This window comes from Ammospiza caudacuta, chromosome 3 (assembly GCF_027887145.1).
Source record: "Ammospiza caudacuta isolate bAmmCau1 chromosome 3, bAmmCau1.pri, whole genome shotgun sequence".
Taxonomy (NCBI): domain Eukaryota; kingdom Metazoa; phylum Chordata; class Aves; order Passeriformes; family Passerellidae; genus Ammospiza; species Ammospiza caudacuta.
This window is the reverse complement of record NC_080595.1, coordinates 47,847,639-47,867,353: the sequence shown is the minus strand read 5'-3', so window position 1 is coordinate 47,867,353 and position 19,715 is coordinate 47,847,639. Positions and strand designations below refer to the sequence as shown.

The following is a 19,715-nucleotide window of genomic DNA, read 5'->3' as shown; positions in this document are numbered from 1 at the left end:
GTTCTCAGTTTATAACTGGACTTCTTATTTTACAAACAAAGATTAATTAAAAATTGTTTTCTTCTGTGATCTAATGGTAATGGTATTTTACAAGTTCTCTATAAAAATCAAAAGTTAGAGCATTCCTAGCGAATGCTCAGTTAATCTGCTTTGTTTGCAAATAATGTGTGCTGGATAGAAAACTTAACATTAACTGTTTTTTTGAGTGCTATCCAAGTAGATTAGACTTTGAATACAAACTTGTGTTTGACCTTGCATATACTCCAGTGCTGAAGTGCTTTCAGCCAGTTTAAAGCCACTTCAGGGTTTTATTGGAGATGTTTGACCGAAAGCTGTTTGTTTGACACTCAGATCATTTGAAGATGAGACAGCTCATCTACCAAGATATTAAAGAAAAAACGTTAGGATGGTAAATGTCATCTTTCCCATCCAGCTAAGGGCCTCATACATTCAACTTTTGCAATTTAGAAAAAGAAGAAATTTAAGTGCTAGTGTGTGCAATGAAAAGTTAAATATAGAAAATGCTATCCAACACCCACAGGAAAAGAAGAGGATTATTTTCTAAGTTTTGAAATTTCTGTGGTTTTTTTGCAAGAATCTTACGAGTTCTAAATTATTGTGGAATACTGCTTCATCTTATCGTGTGGGGCAGGCTGCCAATTTGCCCATTGAGTTATCTGCTCCTACTTTGTTAATGCTGCTGTGTGATCTTGCAGTGAAATGATACAATGTATACTGAAGTAAAAGAATAGCAATTTAGCAAAAGTAACAGAAACAAGTAAATTTATGAGTTGAAGCACTTTAGTCCCTAATCAAATGTGTATCAGAACAGATGCAAAAGGAAGGATGCACAGAGAGAGGCATCTTCATTCATTGGATTGGAGTTTGTAGGGCCCAGGTTTTCCCCTTTTACACTTTGAGTTGTTAATTTAACTCACAAAAGAAGTATGAAAGAACACACCATCTGTTTTAACTGCTGGTGGTGAGCATCTAGCAGTACACATTCTCCCCCCCCACCTTTCCTAGTTTCAGAAATGAAGAACTACTGTTAGCAGTAGGTAGTGGGTGTCACCAACTTTGATTATTTAAACTAATTTTATTCGATTTATTTCTGGTCACTACTTTTTTTTTTTTTTTTGTTTGTTTTCTGCAGGTAGACAGAGATTTTAGAATATTTATCTTAGCATTCCTGGCTTTCTCAGAGGAGTGAATAGGTTCAAGGCTTTTTACTAAACTGATTTTCTTACTTTGCATAATGATCAAAACTCCATCTTGATGATTATTCAGAGGAACCAGGAAAAAACAAATAAATGAGTGTGACTTGCATTTAGAACAGTTCTGTTTGATTAGATTTCTACCATAAAGAAGCTACATACTTTTGCACCAGTTAGGTTTTAAAGCACTTAGATTTTTAGAAGTTTCCTGTCAGTTCTGTAGCAATCAGGCTGTTTTGCTTCTTGCCACTTGTCAGCTCATAATTCTACACAAAACATTCATATTTTGATTCTTATACAGGTAGTTGTGTATTTTGGTTGCAAATACAGCAGAAACTCTGTTAGTAATTTCTCACTTAAAATAAGATTTTTTTTTTCTTTTAGTAGTCCCCATTTTTCTTCCTCCCCTCCTGAATTTAACTAAAGGGCCTATTCCACCTGTTCCTTTGCAGAGATAAAACATTATGACAACTGCCTTTTCAGAAATCTAGTAAGAAACTGCATTAAATACAAACTATCTTACCAGGTTTTTGTAAGCACTAAGAAGAATGCATTATGAAATTCTCAGCCATTATAATGGGATGTCTTTGAGGCTAAAAACCACACAGCTATAATAGCCACAAGATTGCAGGATTTCAGAGCAATGAATATAAGTACAAGGCAAGGCAGCCAGCTTTGGCCTACATAATTTGTTGAGAGGAAGTGGGGACTGACTGCAACACTTGAGCTTTTAAAACTAAAGAAGTGAACAGATTGTTGCTGAGTGGAGTTGTGTACAGAGTATTTTTAAAATTAGTATTGTGGTAAGTTGAGCTCCAAGCAGAGATGAAACCATGTGCATACTTCCTGTCTGTCTGAGACATCGCACAAGTGCCTGGGGGTGGAAAAATGAGTTTTGACATACATCAGCACAAATCAGAAGTGCTAAAGCTGGTATTTCTTTGACTGAGTGATTTTTCTGATTACTTTGATAGGCTGTTTTGTGTATGGGGCAATTCACAGAATCTTGAAAAGCACAGGTAATGGTTTAGAAGACTTCATGTTCTGTAGCTGCCTTTTATGAAAATAGTTTGTTTTAGCCGTGGGAGTTCCTTGTTGATTCAGAATTTAAGTGTGAATATCTATAGCCATATTAGGCTTAGTTTGAACTGCTACCTCAAAAGCTGCTTGATCATCCTTTTAGTGTGTATTTAGTAAGACTGTTGATTTAAAGGTTCGAAGTGACGGAGTATTTTAATTGATCTTATTGATCTCTTCAAGCAACTAGTTACACAGTATATTAACATCCTTTTTTTAACCTATATACTCTGTTCATCCTGAAACTATGGGACGTTTAATGCCCTAGACTATAAGAGTAAAGGTCCCTGCAATATTGTTTTTTTTCCTTTGCAATGGAAGAGACTTGAGTCTGACACTAGGCCAAATCCAGTGAAGGACTAGCTAACCTGCGAGTGTTTGTGGTACTTCTCAGTGCAAGTGATGGAACTGTGAAAGTCTCCTTTGTATTATAAACGTGGGCATATGGCACTGGCTGCTCTGTCCCCTAGGCAGAAAGAATTTGGTAATAGTGCTTTGTAAAATAGGGTAGATTCTGTTGGCTGGTTGGCTCAGAACCTATCTGCAAGCACTCCTGACTCGTTCAGGCATCTCATTTCCTCTAACGTGCTTCATGTCATGAATTTGCAGTAGCTCAGATCCTCTGGAGGAGTGAGGCTGGTGCTTTATTCAGTGAGTCAAGGCTCCCAGCACATGGAATGGAGAACTCTGCTGCCTTCTCATGTAAGGTTTTAGTGTCTGGGGCTGAAGGCAGCCAGCAGGCTGGGCTGGGGAGCCATCAGCACTTGTTTCATGGTGTGGTACGTGCCGCATTTGTAGTTCACTGCATCTGAAAATGGAACCTGCTGCGTGCTGTCCCCGCCTCCTGAGGGGGCAGTCCTCAGAAAAATAGCCAAAAAATAAATGGAACATGAGGCAATGTCATACTTCTGCCAAAAAGGCAAATGCCGTACTGGAATGTTAAAGTATTACTTGAAAATTGTGTGAAATTGTATTTGCCTCTCTTGCAGTTAACTAGGCCATACCTGTGTCCAATTTTAGGCGCCAGGTAGGAGAAATATGTGAGGTAATTAAATCAAACTCCAGAGGGACAGTTCCAAATACAGGGCCTATAGGTAAATATAAATCCTTTTTTTTTTACATAAAATGTACACCATAAGTTTTTTCCCTTTAGAAATAGAATTACTCTAAGAAGTTGCATCTCTTGAAAGTTACTAAGCAGAAGTACACTTGTCTCCATTTGTTAAGACAACAGTAGCGAGGAGTGTTTAGATGAGAAAAGCCTGTAAGCACTGCAGAGTGCAGGATATTCATTCCTAAATGTAAGAATGGGAGTTACAGACACCTGTTATGAATAATACAGCTGAAATGATCCTGCTGAGAGGAACGACCTTGGTAACCCTTTATTTGTAATTAAGTTTTTGTTTGTTTTTCCCAACAATCTCATCCACTGAAACTTAACATTTAATAAAGTGGTTAGATAAAGTTATTTCAGTCTCTTTGTAGATATTTCCTAAACTAATTTTCATGGTTCTTTTCTAAGTGTCTTGTCCCTGAGGAGCAGTTTTACACCGAATTACTACGCAGTGTTGGAGGGAGCATGGCAGATGTAAAATCCACTCTCTTGTCTAAAATTTCTTCTGTTGCTGTGACATTAGACATTTTATACTACCCTACTTTAGGTACACTCTTGTGTACAGTCGGCTCTCTGCTGCAAATTCACTTTGTCTCCAGAAGCACAGTGCACAAGTTCTTAGTTCCTGAATGCCTGGATTTGTGCATAGGCTTCATGTGCACATTGGTTGGGCTTAACTTACTAAATAATGTGTCTTGAGGAAGAATTGATTCTCAATAAGAAAAGTTCTCTTTTTTCACTTTGTTTTGTACTTATGTTTTTTGTTTTGTATTGTCTGACAGTTGTGTGTAGGTTTGGCATTATTTTTGTGTACTCCTCCATCATTCTCCTAGCTAGCAACAATGGCGAAAACCAAATCCAGAGGCTACACATTAATTTTTTACCAGACTAATGTTGTGATTTAATGTGTTACTCTGTTAAAGTTTTAACATGCTATTCTAAAAAGTACTTTATATTAAATTACAAATCAGCTGCAATCACGATTTCATACAAATATACAAAATAACATCTGAAGTGCTTAGAATTTTGGAATATAACTTTATCAGTACATATTTAAACATTGTCAGATAAATAAAATCATAGCTGTGTTTAGTGAATTGACTTGGGTCAATGTTTCAGAAATCTCATTCTGCTCAGGGATTTTGAATTGTGTATCATTCCTTCAGCTTTCCCTTTCTGTTCTGACTTAGGAACAAAAATAACTCCTCCCCCCTTTTCCTTCCTCATAGCCAGTTTAGAAAGTGTTTTACAAACAATGGAAATAAACCAAGGCAAGAAATTTTATTTGTGTCTGCAGAAAAAGGAGTAATGGTTTATGGTTGGGGTTTTTTGGGTATTGGTTTTGAGTTTTGGTGGTGTTTTTTTAAGGTTCAGTTTTTCAATTTAACAATAATTTGTTTCTAAAGTTTTACACAACAGAAAATAGTTTTTAAAATCTATGATAATAAACAGAATCATAAAATGCCACAATTTCAGTGCAAAAACCCCTGGCATTCTTAGGTAATTATCTGATTTTATATCTGTTCACTGATCTTGCTCTTGCTAGTTTTACTATCCAAAAATATTTCTGTCAACTAAAATGCCAACATTATCAGTTACCTAGAATACAGACGACAAGTCATTTCACATACACAGAGTTTCCTGTTCTGTATATGGTTATACTGAATTTACTGTGCAACTAACTTCTTCAAAAGAAAACAGTAATTAAATTGTCCATGACTGGAAATAGAAATAATGCCCAAGAATTATCAAATTGCTTTTAAAATAGGTTTATTTGGTTTTTTTTTCTCTTGAGATTTCATTGACTGTTGTTTTTTTCAGACTTTACATAGTCACTTGATCATTTTGCTCAGGAACAGTCTGGACTGGTCTGTTTGATTAAACTATCAAATGATCTTTGTTCCAATCCATTTGGAATGCAAGCATATCATTAGTATATCATTCTTTTCAGTGCTTTGAAACATCCAAAGTTTTTCATAGCAGCAACTCTAGAGAGAACTGTGGCACATTTTAAAAAAAAGAGGCAAATTTTCCAGACCTAATAATTTAAATGATGCTCCTATGCAACATCTGAAGCTTTTAGTTGGCAAAAGGGTGCTTATCAATGTAAAAATTGAATTTAACTTAGTTGAAGTGTTAAACAGGCATTGAGAACATATTTTTGCTCAATTATTTTGCCCTCTAACAACAAACACTTTACTGATTGCTTCCTTTTTTTGACATACAGTTCTCCATGCTAGAATGAATTTTGGTTCTTGAACAAAACACAGGAAATGTGAAAGAAGTCTTTAAAATATTTGTGATTCAAAGTCGTCATTGAGAAGCTCCTTATTTCAAATTAATTGTTACTTTTTTTTATCTGTTTGTATGTAGAAACTGTTCAAGCTTGAAATGTACAAAATAGTCTGGCCAAAATTAATGAAGTTGTATTGTTTTACACTACTAAGCTATAATGTTAAATAATTTAATATTTAGCTAAACCTTACAGAAAAAAAATTGCTATCTGGTAGCTATGGCAATAATTGACTTCAAGAAAGATTTTATATTTAGGGGGATAAACAGCAGGAGTAGGCATTTAAAATATCTTATATAGTCTTTCAGCAATACAGAACAAGAGACCTACTGTAAAGAATTGGCATTATTTTTAGAGCTTGATCAGCAGTTCTGGAGTGTTTTTATTAAATAAAACATTTTATAAAGTGATATGCTGTACTGATAGAAAGAATACAGATTTCCATTCTTAGGTCTGAAAGTACTTTAGAGAAACATCAAATACTTACTTGCCTTTGAGTAAGGTGTGCATTACCCCCATTCTGCAGACTTGAAAGCTGGTACAAGCCTGCTGGGCCACATCATGGTGCAGCAAGTCTGTGACCAAATTAGGAACAGAATCAGAATTCACTGGGTTTTGTTCAGTATGGTAGGGGGAAAAACCCCAAATGCTGTCATTTTTTTAAGCATAGTCACCTTTCTGGATTTGCCATTTTGAATAGGAAATGAGGTAATTACAGTTTAGATGTTTGGAAATTACACTACTCAGTGAATTTCTGGATGGAGAATTGAGCTGCTCTTTGGCAATGATTAGGATAGACTAACTTTTAAAATCTTTAAATTGTTACTTCTCATTTTCGTAGTAGAGTTAAAATATTTTTACAATTTTATTCATCAACTTATAGTTCAAAAAAAAAAAGGAATTAGTTCATAAACATTCAACTTCACATGGGTAAGTAAAAATAATGTAAATCCATTCTGCATTTAATACAGATATAATAAATAAAAGAATTTAATTTCTTGTTTTGGGTCTCTTGGTCCTTCATGATATTAGAACATGTAAATCCTTTCCACAGCTCACTTTTATTTGGGGAGGAAAATCAGCTTTTGAACCCATTCAAGTCTTTAAGAACTTTAAATAAGCTTGGCCCTGGGCTGATCAAACTGAATAATTTGAAATAGAGGAAAATACCTGCTTTGCACCTGTAAGGAAGGCTGAAGCTGTCAGAAGTTGGCTTAATGCTTCCAGACATGAGTGCACTAAGCTCTGGTAATTTCCAGCTTGGTTGAGGGGGTAGACAGCAATGATATTTTGCCACAGTTACGTGCTGTATAGTGTTTGCTTACAAGATTGGTGAGGTGTTACTTGAAACTTCCTGTAGATTTTAAATTGAAACTGGCAATAGGTTTCATTACAAGAACTCCCCTCCCTCCTGCTTTAACTTGTAAATGTTTGGTTTGGTCAGGATGTTTCCTACCATCATTTTGATTTGTGGGCAAATATTGATAAAATTGAACCATTTTCCTTCATAAATTTATGTATATGTACATTAATAGTTCTGCCTTTCTATGACATGTACAACAGTAACAAAACCAAAAAGTAGGTAAAAATCTGATTTTTCAGCCAGAAGAAAATATGCTCAAAGCATACTCTTGCTCTTGGGCTTTCATGTAGTAGCCTTTTCATGTGGAAAACATCACTGCCTTTTATTCTATTTTGTAGTTTGCAAGTTTCTGAAAAATTCCTCCTACTTCCTGTTGTTGTGTTCTCATTTCAGGAAGGTGGATGATGGGCCAATTGATTTCCTTTTTTTAAAGGAATTTTTTATTTTCTGGGCTTCAGTCTTTGTTTTGAATACTTCATTTGCCTTTGAGGAATTGTGTGCCTTGGTGATACGGTTTGTAGGAAGGTTTTAGAAGTTTCTTAGCTTTGCTGCTCTGAAAATGCAAGAGAAATGTATTTGAAATCAACTATAAAGATATTATCTACAAATTTGAGTATATTAGAAGTGTTATAATAATAGTTTTTCCTGAAGATGTCTGCTATGTCTTACTATAAAGTCGAACATCATCTGAACTACAGCAGATTGAACTGTAAGCAAAATCTTGCACTCCTAATTACACTGTGATTTTGCTTATTAAAGGATTGATTCTGCAGTGTGTAGGTGGATCTCTGCTGTTGGCTGGAACTTACTGCAGTTTGAAAGTCTGTAAGGTAATAATCTATAAGTTAAATGCATTAGTATTGGGGGAGGACATTTCTTATATGTTCGTGTTTTTTTCACCTGTGTTCATGAAAATGTTTTTTTCAGAACTTGTCCAGGAGATGTTGAATTTACTCTTGTTAAAAAAAAAAAAAAAAAAAAAGTTTTTTAAAACTGAGTTTTTTCATACCTTTATTGCCCCAGAAGCTTCTGAATGCCCGTTGAATGACTTTGAGGTAGCTACTAATTCTGCAGGATGGAAAGGGAATTTAAGGTTCCAGCTATGTGAAATATTTGCTCTTCATTAGAAGACTTTAAGATTTGGCTTGGTTTTGGATTGAAGTAGTGGGGCATTATTGGTGGGTTTTCCTACTAAATTATGGGACTGGGATGGCTGTAGATGGAATACTCAAGTATGTGTGTAACAATTCCGCTTGCAAACTGTGTTTCCATCTTAAATTATGGACTACAGACAAACATCGAGAAAATACTTGCCTTGGAAAAATAACTTCAAAATACCATAGGCAGTAGAAAAAAGTTTTGTCACTGCTCCTCATGCTTACTGTGGGTGAGCAAAGAAATAAGACTTTGAGCCTTGTGATGTTTCTTTTTGAAAGTCAGTAATGATTTGGATGCCGGGCAGGGTCAGGAGGAGAGGGTCTTGAGTCTTTAACAAGCTTCCCCTGAACCTTGGTTAGTGAAATTAAACAAATCTTAAATTTTGAAAACCAGCCCTTTCTTTTCATTCATTGTGGGATAGTTGGCATGGGTTTTGCTTGTTAAAAATACAGTTTCTTGACTCAAGTCTTGTAGAGTAGATAAATGCTGAATTTTGAATGTTTAATGCAAACTAAAATCTTGGCTCTTCAGACTTCACATACATGAAAGACTGAGGGAAGGTTTTTCTGTTTGTATATTACTCCAAAAGCAGTCCTGCAGGCTTTCCTAGTAACCACGTCTGCTACATTTCTAGATTGAATACTTAATCTTGTTTTCATGTGGTTTACTTGGAACATCCTGTGCACAGTGCAGAAGAATACAGATGAGGAGATAGAAATAATACATTCACACATACACCGTAGTAGATGTGCTTATGGGCAAAGCACAATGTAAAGCAATTTTATCAGCTGCTGGATGGCATGACAGACTCTACAAAGCAATTTGAATATAGTAATGCAGCACAGTTGAAAGAAGAGATATGAGGATGATTTCATCCCACGTAGATGGAAAAATATATGTGTGTAAGAAAAATGCTGGAAAACCAGCTTCTTTACAGCTTTAAAATGTATGTTAAAGCATGATGCTACCATTTTAGATTGCAGTGCTGAAATGGGTATTTCACATGGGTATTTCTAGGAGAGGTCTCTGTGTGTTTTCTCCCTCATACATGGAAGACCAGAACTATTTATACCCATGTAAATATCCAAATTCAGAAGATGTGCAGGATGTTTTATGATGTGGGCATCTAGCCATTTATCAATCCTTCCAGGTATAATCAGCTCGAAGGCTGGAGCAGAACCTTTCCAGCAGCTTGCTTTTCCTGCCAAAGAAAATTCCGCCACTGAATTGGTGGAAATTGCTGACTGGTCACCTAGAGACTGCTTCTTATTTAAGTGGTAAACCAGCTTTTCAGCTGCGGCAGCCCGTGTTGCAACTCCTCTGCGCGCCCAGCAGTTGTGAATTGAGATAGCAGAGAAACTATTCATCCTACTCCCATTAATAAAACAAAATTAAGTGCTAGTAGTAGCGTGGCGGTTGTCCATTAGTTTGGATTTCCTGATGGAAAGTGCAAAACTGCAGGAAATGCTTTTCTTTTTATCCCTTCTTGCTCACCCAAGACAGCGCCGGAACTTTTTTTTATAGCGATTTGGCCGCTGATTTAGGCTGCTCAAGGCCAGGCGCATTCCAGCGGCGCTCCCTCCGGAGGAGCTGCACTGCAGGGCCGCGGGCAGCGCTCGCACGTTTTCCCGGCTGGATCCCGGGAGCCGGCGCTGCTGGTGCTCCGTGCCCGGCTGCAGCGGCGCCAGGCTCCCGGGAAGCCCTGCGTGCAGATTTACCCGGCAATCGCCTTAAGGGGACAAATTTAGTTTACGGCAATCCGCGCTTAATCTGCCGAAGCCGTGGGCGCCTTCGGGGAGAGGGCGAGGGCGGGCGGCTGCGCTCGGCGCTGGCTCGGGCAGCCAGAAACTTCTGGCAGCTTCCCGGCCGCGGCCCCTCCCCTTAAAGCGGCAGCTCCTCGGAGAATCGCTGCTGCCCGCTTGGCCCCCCCAATGGGCCGAGCAACTCACCCGGGAGCGCCTTCTTCCGGCGGCCTTGCCGAAGCTGGAGCACCGGCCCGGCTGTCCCCAGCTCCTCGGGGCGCTGCTCGAACCGCCCTGCAGCGCTCAGCAGCCCTGCAGCGGGTGCTGGTGAAGGGCTCATCGCGATCTCTTCCCAAGCCGCCTCTCCGTGGCCCCCGCCTGGCTGCGGCCGCGGCGTGCAGCGCTCCCCTGGTGCCCGTGTGCGCACGGCTCCCGGTGTCACCCCTTGGGTAACCTGGCCTCCGCCGTTCATGCAGAATACTGATTCCTCTGGGAATCCTCTGCTGGCGGTGTCCGTGAAGACCTTCAATGCCAGTCTTCTGGCAGTAGTTAAACAAGGAAACGAACAAACCGAGATACTGCCATCAGCTTCACTTTCCTCCTTCCAGTGTCAACTCTGAGGTTTTCCAAAGAGTACATTTAGAGACATAGAAACACTGACAGGATATCCTGGGGTGTGCATTGAAGCTGCTCGGAATGAAAGAAGTTCATGATCTCATTATACATGAATGATGGCGTGTGCTAGGCATAGTTTCAGTTTTGCTGTTGACAGAAGTTTACTGATTGTAAGAAGTTTACTGATTGTTGACAGAAGTTTACTGATATGCTCCTGAAATGATGATTCTTATCTTCAGATTATAAACTGTAGGTGATTATGTTCACATATAAGATGTAAATGCCAATTCACATTATCTTTTAAAGTAAAATAAAGGCCGAGAAACAGCAACAAATTAAACTAGTACAGTTTTATTTTAAGAGGCCTTCAAGAATTTTAGGAAGCTCAGAACTTTTTGTATTACTGGATAGACCCCCCCTCCCCCCCATCTCCATTTAAATATCACTGCAATTATTCTTGTTAAAATATTTTCAGTATGCTTGCAATACCTTTTCCTGGATTAGTGAACTGTCAAATTCTAGCTGTATTTTGGCCTACTGGTTGTTTTTTTATTTCCTGGAAACCTGCTCTGAAAAGCCTAAAAAGGAATAAAAACAAATCTTGATAAAACATGTCAAAATTAAATAGGCAAAGATGCATTCAGTCTGAGCTAAGGGCATCTAATAAATGACGTAAGCACAAAGCAGGGAAGGGATAACAGAAAGGTAAAAATAGCTGTATACTAATTTTTAATCTCTTTGATGTTGGTGGAGTTGAATAAAACCTACTTGAGAACAGGTGACTCAGAGTTGGTGAGTATGACAAAGTCAATTATCTTAAATTGATGCCAGACTCTGATAATTACTTTTATTTTTTAGTTTGCATTCATTATGATGCATCACATTTTGCTAATTTAACTTGCCACTTTCAGTTGTTACTCTGTCACAATGAGAGAAGTATGTTGGAAATTTCAGTGAAGTGATTTGGGTGGGGAGAAGGCCCATGTGATTCGTCTTTCAATGGAATAATGAAATTGCAGGAAAAAATCCAGTATGTATCCATTGAAGATTTCAGATACTGCTTTAGAATATATAATGATTTACAGTGGTAGTTAAAGAAATTAATTTCATAATTTTTCTCTCAAAACCCACTGTAATTCTATATGTCTAGTAAACATACCTACATTGGTAAACAAATAGTCCATATGTTGCTATTCTTTAGTTCTCTAGACTAGTAAATATTAACTGATTTCAGTGAAAGGAATAAGTGTAATTTCAAAGGATTTAGGCTAGTGATTGAAATTAACTTGTGTGTTAGTAAGAGAAGTTCTTACAGATATTGGTTTGTTTTAATGAATATTCTTTCTGGAAGAATGTTAAATTAGAGTAGTGATAAAGTAATCACAATATTGATAATTACAATCTTTATGGGAATTTAAAGTCCTGCCTGAAGTTTGGTTGTTGACTTGCCTGTTCCTCTGCCATAAATTTTCAAACAAAGACCAGAGCTTCAGATTATCTTGGTGCTCAAAATTAATTTTTTTGTTTTAGTTAGTGTCAATAGCAGTGAAGAAAAAGTATTCTATATATTTCTGTAAGTTCATCTTGACATTGTGGATTGGTGTTTCTGATAATTCTTTTGTCTGTATAGGGAAGTATAGACCTACACTGACAAACCAGCTCTTTAAGTTTTGTTTATAGTAGTGTGTGCATCTGTGTGCACCCCCATCTGGGGTCTGTCGCTCTTGTTAAAATAATCTCAGTACTTTACAATTCCTTTTAACTTTGGAAGATGAACTGGCATGAAATGCTATCACCCCTGTAGTGGTGAATGAGTTTCTTCACTATACAGAGTGCAGTGGAACAGGAGGGATGCTCCCCTTTCAGAGCTTTACTGTCTTTGCAGGGGACTACATTGCTGCTTTCCTCTGCTCAGATTCATATTGTGGGAAACAGCCACTTCTTCGTTCACTTCAGTGCAAGTGCTGACCAAAATCAAATTTATCACCACCTGAGACCCTCTTTCAGCACCCATCCAAGTGCAGCAAGAGGAAAGCATGGCAGCTTGCCTCAAAGGCACCTAATGTTGGGCAAGCAAGGGGGAAATGAATTTCAGAATCCCAACATGCTTAACAGATTTCTTGTTAATCTCAGCAGAGTTTTATTGGTATTAAGCCTGGATTAGGAGAGGATAGGTGTTCATGGATATACTGCCACAATGTAATATATCCTACTACTCTGCATTCAGTCACGTACCACACACACAGGGAGAGAGAGAGGAGGGTTCATTAGTGCATTCATGCTTCTGGTGATCTTAGAAAGTGCAGATTGATAACAATTTTATACTACTCAAATATATTCTATTGCCTGCCAGTGAGAGAGAGAGAGAGGCTAGAACAGAGTCACTGGAAAAAGCATCATTACTAAGGAGTTAACCCTGTAGCATCTAATGTTTCTCAATTTCAAGTTTTGTGGAGCTTAAATGTCTGAAAAATGGTGCATTGAAGCATTCAAGTACACACTTCCATGCCTTCTGATGTATTGGAACTGGGAGCAGCTAGTAGGAATTATCTGATGCTGAGTGCAAGCACCTCAGTCTCAAATAGTCTCTGATGCCTGTGAAGATTTATCTCTATATTTTCCCTACAGAGAATCTGTATGTGCCAGAGATGCCCCTTGTAAGCTGTGTTTGAATCTGTAGGGGCACAGAAACACAATTTGGCTTCGATAAGGGCTTAAATCTCTTTGCTTTGCTCTTGTCTGGGTCTCTATGGAGGCTTGCAGCTCTTGAAAATAAACCTCACTCCTCTTGTGTGTCACCCTCTGCCTTCCCTCTTCTGACCCAGAGTCTATGAAGTGATGCTTCATAAGTGGTTCAGTTATCTGGAATCTCCTCACCCAGATTATGAGAAGTTGCATGAGAGAAGATGGACTTCCTTTGAAGGAACTGTACCTTCATGATCTCACTCAGTATACTGATTTGACCTATGTTCCCTTATTTCCCACCTCTTCTGTTTCTTATTTCCCTGTTTGGGTGTCACCTGTTCTGTGTTTCATGCCACAAAACCATGTCTTTTGTCTGGACCCTTAACCTTCATTTTGTGTTTAGTCTCTGTCAGTCTCCTTCCTTACCTTGCCCGTGGGCTACTCTCCTGTTGAGCATCACCTTTATCATTTACTTTATTTAAAAAAAAAAAAAAGGCAAAACCTCCTCAGAGTTGTTCTATTTACTAATGAAAAATGAACCTTAATTATGTGAGGGAAATGAACATCATTGTCTTCATGCAACTTAATCAGGTCTTGAGGCAATTGAGGAGACGGTAGAACACTTGGTTGGTCTTCACCATTGCAGTAGAATTCATCACCTGCTGTGTCTTCAGATGCTTCCAGCCGAAGCCTATGTGGTGCTTGTTGTAGATAACTGTGGTATCAGTATATTGTGTTTATGACCTTATATCAGGAGATTATATTTGTATATTATCAGATTGTAATGATTTACATTGTATTAGTTTAGTGTTGTTAAGCTAACAAACCTTCTTTGTTTCTACTGCTATCAATTTAAGTTTTATTGGGCTGTTTGGAAATTCTTTGTCCACAGAAATTGGTGAGACTATGGTGGCTGTATTGCCAGTGGTCAGTATTAAAAAACTGTTTTCCTTTCTGTTCCAGGCAATTGATGAGCCTCCCTATCTCACAGTGGGCACTGATGTGAGTGCAAAGTATAGAGGAGCCTTCTGTGAAGCCAAGATCAAGACAGCAAAAAGGCTTGTCAAAGTCAAGGTAAGTGGTTTTCCTGCAAGCACTTTTTTGAGGAGGGGTAAAAAACTGATTAATGTTCATAATGGTGCGATGTGAAACTTCTTTTTAGTCTCAGGACAGCTAAGAGGCTATCCTGTCCTTGGAAGCTGGTATTATAGTCTTGGAAATAACAGTTAGCTTGTTATTATTTGGATGGGAGGGATTCCCCCACTCCCACACAAATAAATATGTTCTGTTTCTGTCACTACTTTATCACCTACATGTTTTTGACCTTCAGTGCCATAGGCTGACCTTAAAGTATTGATTAAAATGTGACAAATGTAGGCTTATATATGGTATATGGGACAATATTGCCAGAAAATAGCTAAGACTACTCAAAGTAGGCTTTAATAGGGTATCTTTTACTTGAGGAGTACAGGCCACTGCCATTTAGCCTTGGCAGCTAGGTAATGCTTCAGGAGTAAGCTGAAACCTTTCTGCCTTCCAAAAACCACTTGGCACGTTGAGTCGTCAGAATAGCAAGCCAGGTATCTCACCTAAGATTTATGATAACTAGTTAATGACTGAATCAATATAAGCCACATGTAGGACAACTAAAAATTCTGCAAAGAGATTGCAAGATACACATTTTAACATTCCTTGAAAATTTAAAGTATCATTTCTAGAAATAAAGAGAGCAATACCCTGCAAAATGGCTGTATATTTCTGTTGGGATAATGTTGCCCTAGAAACTGATCTGGGAGGAGGTACTATTTTTCTGCTTTGCCTCTTAACCTCATATGGAAACATTGCAGAACAAGGATCAAAACCACCTAGAAAATACAAGTTAGATTGTTGCTCTGCAAGAGTTGTAGTGGCAGAATATTTTTCTTATATCTACTGTAAATTTAAGTGAAAAATATGTGAAATGTGAGTGGCAATAACCTGTTATTAAAGGCTATTGCACACTGTAAACTAGTGTGCATTATTTGACTCTGCCCTCATGCTGTGGCTGATTTTTGCCTATAGTGTGTCTGAGGGAGTGTGCAGGCACTTTCCATAAACCCTAGTGGGAAGGTCTATTGTCACTTATTTGATAATAATGTTAAATACAACAAGAAGATTTTAGTCTTAAGTCTGCCAGAAGAGCAAATCAGTGGTCTTTTAATTTCATTATTCAAAACTCTTAATAGCATCAGCTGGTCTATGCTTTACAGTACCATTGGGTTTAAGTGATTAAGTATTGCTATTTGAGCTGTTAAGCATCAGTATTTAAGTACAGGAATTTTGTTGTGCCTGGATCAGTGAAATCTTGACTCATTTCAGTTCTTTGGAGGACTTTCAGTCCACCTCTGTAGATGGCCACTTGCTATTTATTATTCAGTGCTAAGTATTTTCTTATGGGTTTATCGCTTGAAGTTTGGTCACTGCAAGATTTTCAGCAACATTATCCCATGTCAAGATATTTCTGTATAAATTATACAGAAATATCTTGACACGAAATTGAATTTTTCTGTGAATTGGTTGTGGAGATTTTGTACAAAGCCCTCTGGATTCAGTTTTGTGTGTGTGTGCTCACTGTTACTGTATTGCTTAGAGCAGTTTGGCCCCAGTACTGTTGTTGCTTTCTAGAGTAATGTGGTTGAGATTTTTGTGTGTAGGTGCTGTAACAATATCTGTTTACATTCTTGGTTTTTTCTCCACCAAGAATGTGTATTTCTTAAACTTAGCAGTGGCCCTCTGATTTTCTCTGAAAATCTGTTTAGCTCTTCCTGGCACATGCATACTTTCCCCAATATTAGCTCTAACAAATATTCTCATTAGCAGGTGTGCTTTGTCTGAAATTTTGGTAGTTTATCTGCTGCATTATTTTTACTTGCTGAATGGGTTTCTTTTGGCCCCAGTTAATATTTTATGCCTTAGTCTTCTAGAACTACTAGAGCAGAAGGAAGTCAATTTTAGTGTAAAGCAGTAATTTAAGTTTATAACTAGATGTTCTGCTGAGAAAGTAGAATTGCAACAAAATTCTTTTGATATGGAGTATTGTAATCTTCAGACAAGTAAAATATGTTTAATTATATCTCCTTTTATGTGCTTTCTTCTGTTGAATTCTGCTTCCTAGAATATTTTGAGGAGATACCTTCATGCCAACTTTCCCTTACAGCATAATTTAAAAACTTCATTCAATTTAATGCATGTGCTATGTACTTATAATGTCAGTGTCAATAGGGACTGCATTTGGCAGTTTAGTAGTCTTTGGCAAATTCTGTACACAGTACAGAATTCTGCAGTAACATATAACAGCATTGCACACTTGCTCATGGAAAGCAGAACTTCAGAGTTGCCTGGACTTTTCAAAAGTGTTGAAGGCAGTACAAATTTGACTCAAGGGCAAGACTCTGGGTGTTACAGGAGTGTCTACTTTATCAGATTTATTATAGGTTTATTTAGAGAGTTATTTAAGCCAGGTTATTTTGGCAGCATCTCCTAAAACAATTACCAAAATCATCCACCACCACTTGCATTTGGGCACCCTGCACAGAAGTTTCAGAAGAAACTGTTTTCTGTGTAGGTCTTTATTAAACAGAAATAAGTAAAGCTTCTGCTGTAATAGGACTTACTAGGGATAGTGCAGAAAAAAGAAATTCTAGCTGAGTCTAACCAAGTTGATGATGTGCTGAATGTCTTAATCTTTTGCCCGAGACAGAAAGTTTCCATATTGCTAACTATTGTGAGAATTAAAACCCACAACTAGTACCTACTGACATTGCTTTTCTTCAAGAAAGGCCAACAGTGTCACAGTCTGATTTTGGAGTTTGAATATTTATGTTAATAACCAGTATTTTTTGAGCACATCTGAATATCTGAAGAAGCAAAAACTGTTGGTATCAAAACTCTCCCCGCAAAGAGTCAAAGCCCCAAGACATCTTTAAAAAGACAAACCATTCTGGAATACACAATAGCAGTTTGCTTTGTTTACCTTTCATAGAGTACATTGGGGCTGACTCCTGTTGTGGATAGAGTTCCTTTTTGCTGCAAAATACATTTAAGATAATTACAGAAAGTAAATAAAACCAGATGTGTCTTAATCAGAACTGGTTTACTGGGTATTTTGCACGAGCCACTAGTGATCCTTGGTTTCAGATTATTTTGCATCTTAACTGAGTTTTAGCTTTCTAGATGAATTCCTGCAAAGAGAGAATTAAATACCTGTATCTGTCAGGATGAAGTTCAGAAGAGTAGTCCTTGCTCAGTTAATTCCTAGCCTGAATCCTTTGTCTGCCTTTTGGTTACAAGATACGATTTTTCTGTGTGATGGACAAAATATTTGCCATGAGCAAGTGAGATGTGCAGGTCTAAAAGGAACACACTCTCACAACTGTATGTGTTGCTGTAGTTCTGACTACAAGAAGGATTGATGACTATTTCATTGAAGTAACGCCTGGAAGGGGCAGTGTAGCATTTTAGTGCATTTAGTTTCCAATTGGTCAAGATAGATGGTCCTTAGTCCTGGTTGTAGGTGCTGTTCTTGGCAAAACTCCTTAAAATCTCCTCTCTGAGTAGGCTGTGAAGGAGAGTTGATGTTAGAGAACAATGTGGTTCTGAAGGAAATTTTGCTGTTCTTGTGTGCTACAGTGAAACCCTCAACAGCAGTGTGAATGTGCTCCTGGGTACACTTGTGAAACAAGTCCAGACTTTTGATATAGGATTGCTGTAGTTGAGACCTAGTGTTACACAGCTGGAGCTCATGTAATTCTAGAATTTTCTCAGTTTCCTGCAGTTTTAAAACCGGAGTGGAAATAAAACTTCAGATGTAATTAATCCTATGACTTTCAGTGTAACCAAGTTAATTGTGAATGAAACAAAAGGTGAATGTCTGTAGCGCCAGGTACAGACAACTTAATCATACATTGAACTTCCAGACCTTTTTTTTTTTTCCTGAGGACACAGTGTGTAGGATTAAAGACAACAGCCTTTGTATCTTTATGGGAATGTCAGGGGAAAATAATTTAATATGTTTACAGGATTTACTAACTCCAGTTTTGAAGGACGGAAAAGTTAGCTGGTTTTACATTTTCTTCCAATTAAATCTGTGTGTAGGCTAGACTGACATTAACTGAAATCCTGTTTGAGTTGTTCATTTTGTTTAGTCGACAGCAGTGTCCTGTACTTTGGTGAGTCTTTTCAACCATGAGGTGAAAAATGTACTTTTATCAGCAAAAGATAAAGGTGCTAAAGCTGTTTGATTTCAAAGCATTGAAATATAAGTGTTTCTTTAAAGTTGTACTCAGAAGTCTTGAAACTTTCTCCTTTCTTGCTGTGGTACTAGAGACATTCAAATAACTTCAGAGAACTCCAGAGATAATTTTGACCATTAGACAATTTTGTTATACTCTATATTCCTTTAGAGATAATGATTCTCTTGTGAACGAGAAAAATATTTTAGGAGATCTGATAACTAAGGAATTAGCCCCTCATAGTTCTAGAAGATATGAATTAGACAGCTTTCAGCAAGTGGGATGATTATGGTGTATAACTGTAAAATGAGAGTAAGAGAAGGGCTATTGACGTTTGCATGTGCTTATGCTGCTCAATTATATCAAGTGATTGTCAGTTGAATTATATTTTTTTAGGTAACCTTTAGGCATGATTCTTCAACAGTGGAAGTGCAAGATGACCACATTAAGGGTCCCTTAAAGGTAATAAATTTGGTTTATATCTTGCTAATGCTTTGAAAAACATTTTCCTTTTCAGTATTTGACATAAATGTGCGTATATGGTATGGGGTGAGAGAAGAAGGTTCAACTTATTATACAGGCTAGATAGGATCACAAAGCATAAAAGGTGATGCTACAAAGTTAGAGGTAGTATACTCTTTATGTTAGATTTTTTCTTTGTAGTTAAAGGGGATGCAGCACAGGCTGGTAAAAGCCTCTTTGTTCTTTTTGCCTTAAAGCTATGAAGTATGGCTGGCACTGATTTTTAGTCACCATTCCTTTGGAGAACTCGGCAGGAGGATTTGATGGGAAAGCTCTTATACAAGAGAATGACATCACTCAAATTGGTTCTTGTTCCCCACCTGCTGGCAGGAAATAATCAGCTCAGTTAGTTGGCTTATTTTAAAGAAATGAAAAAAGAAGTTTGAGGGATACAAGTGAAACTGGAAAAACATTTTATATTTGACATGGAATAGGCTAGAAATTATCTCTGTTTGCTGACACAAAAGTGTTTATTTCATTGCCTATGTTAGAAAGTCTCCAGTGCTAAGTGAGTTCTCTGTTTTAGGTAGGAACTGTTGTGGAAGTGAAGAATCCAGATGGAACATACCAGGAAGCAGTTATCAACAAATTAACAGATGCAAGTTGGTATACTGTAGGTAAGAGAAAGATTTATGTATTTGACTAAAACTTCTGACTTAAAA

General features: G+C 37.6%; 1 protein-coding gene across 3 annotated transcripts in view; it reads left to right on the top strand.

Annotated features, from left to right (window-relative positions):
• The window catches only part of ARID4B (AT-rich interaction domain 4B), an 88,167-nt gene that overhangs the window by 15,989 nt on the left and 52,463 nt on the right, over positions 1-19,715 (top strand). For all 3 annotated transcript variants that reach the window (XM_058801072.1, XM_058801070.1, XM_058801071.1), the window contains exons 3-5: positions 14,225-14,335; positions 18,928-18,993; positions 19,580-19,670. In XM_058801072.1, coding sequence (XP_058657055.1) covers positions 14,225-14,335; positions 18,928-18,993; positions 19,580-19,670 — 268 coding nt within the window. The remainder of the gene's footprint in view (positions 1-14,224; positions 14,336-18,927; positions 18,994-19,579; positions 19,671-19,715) is intronic.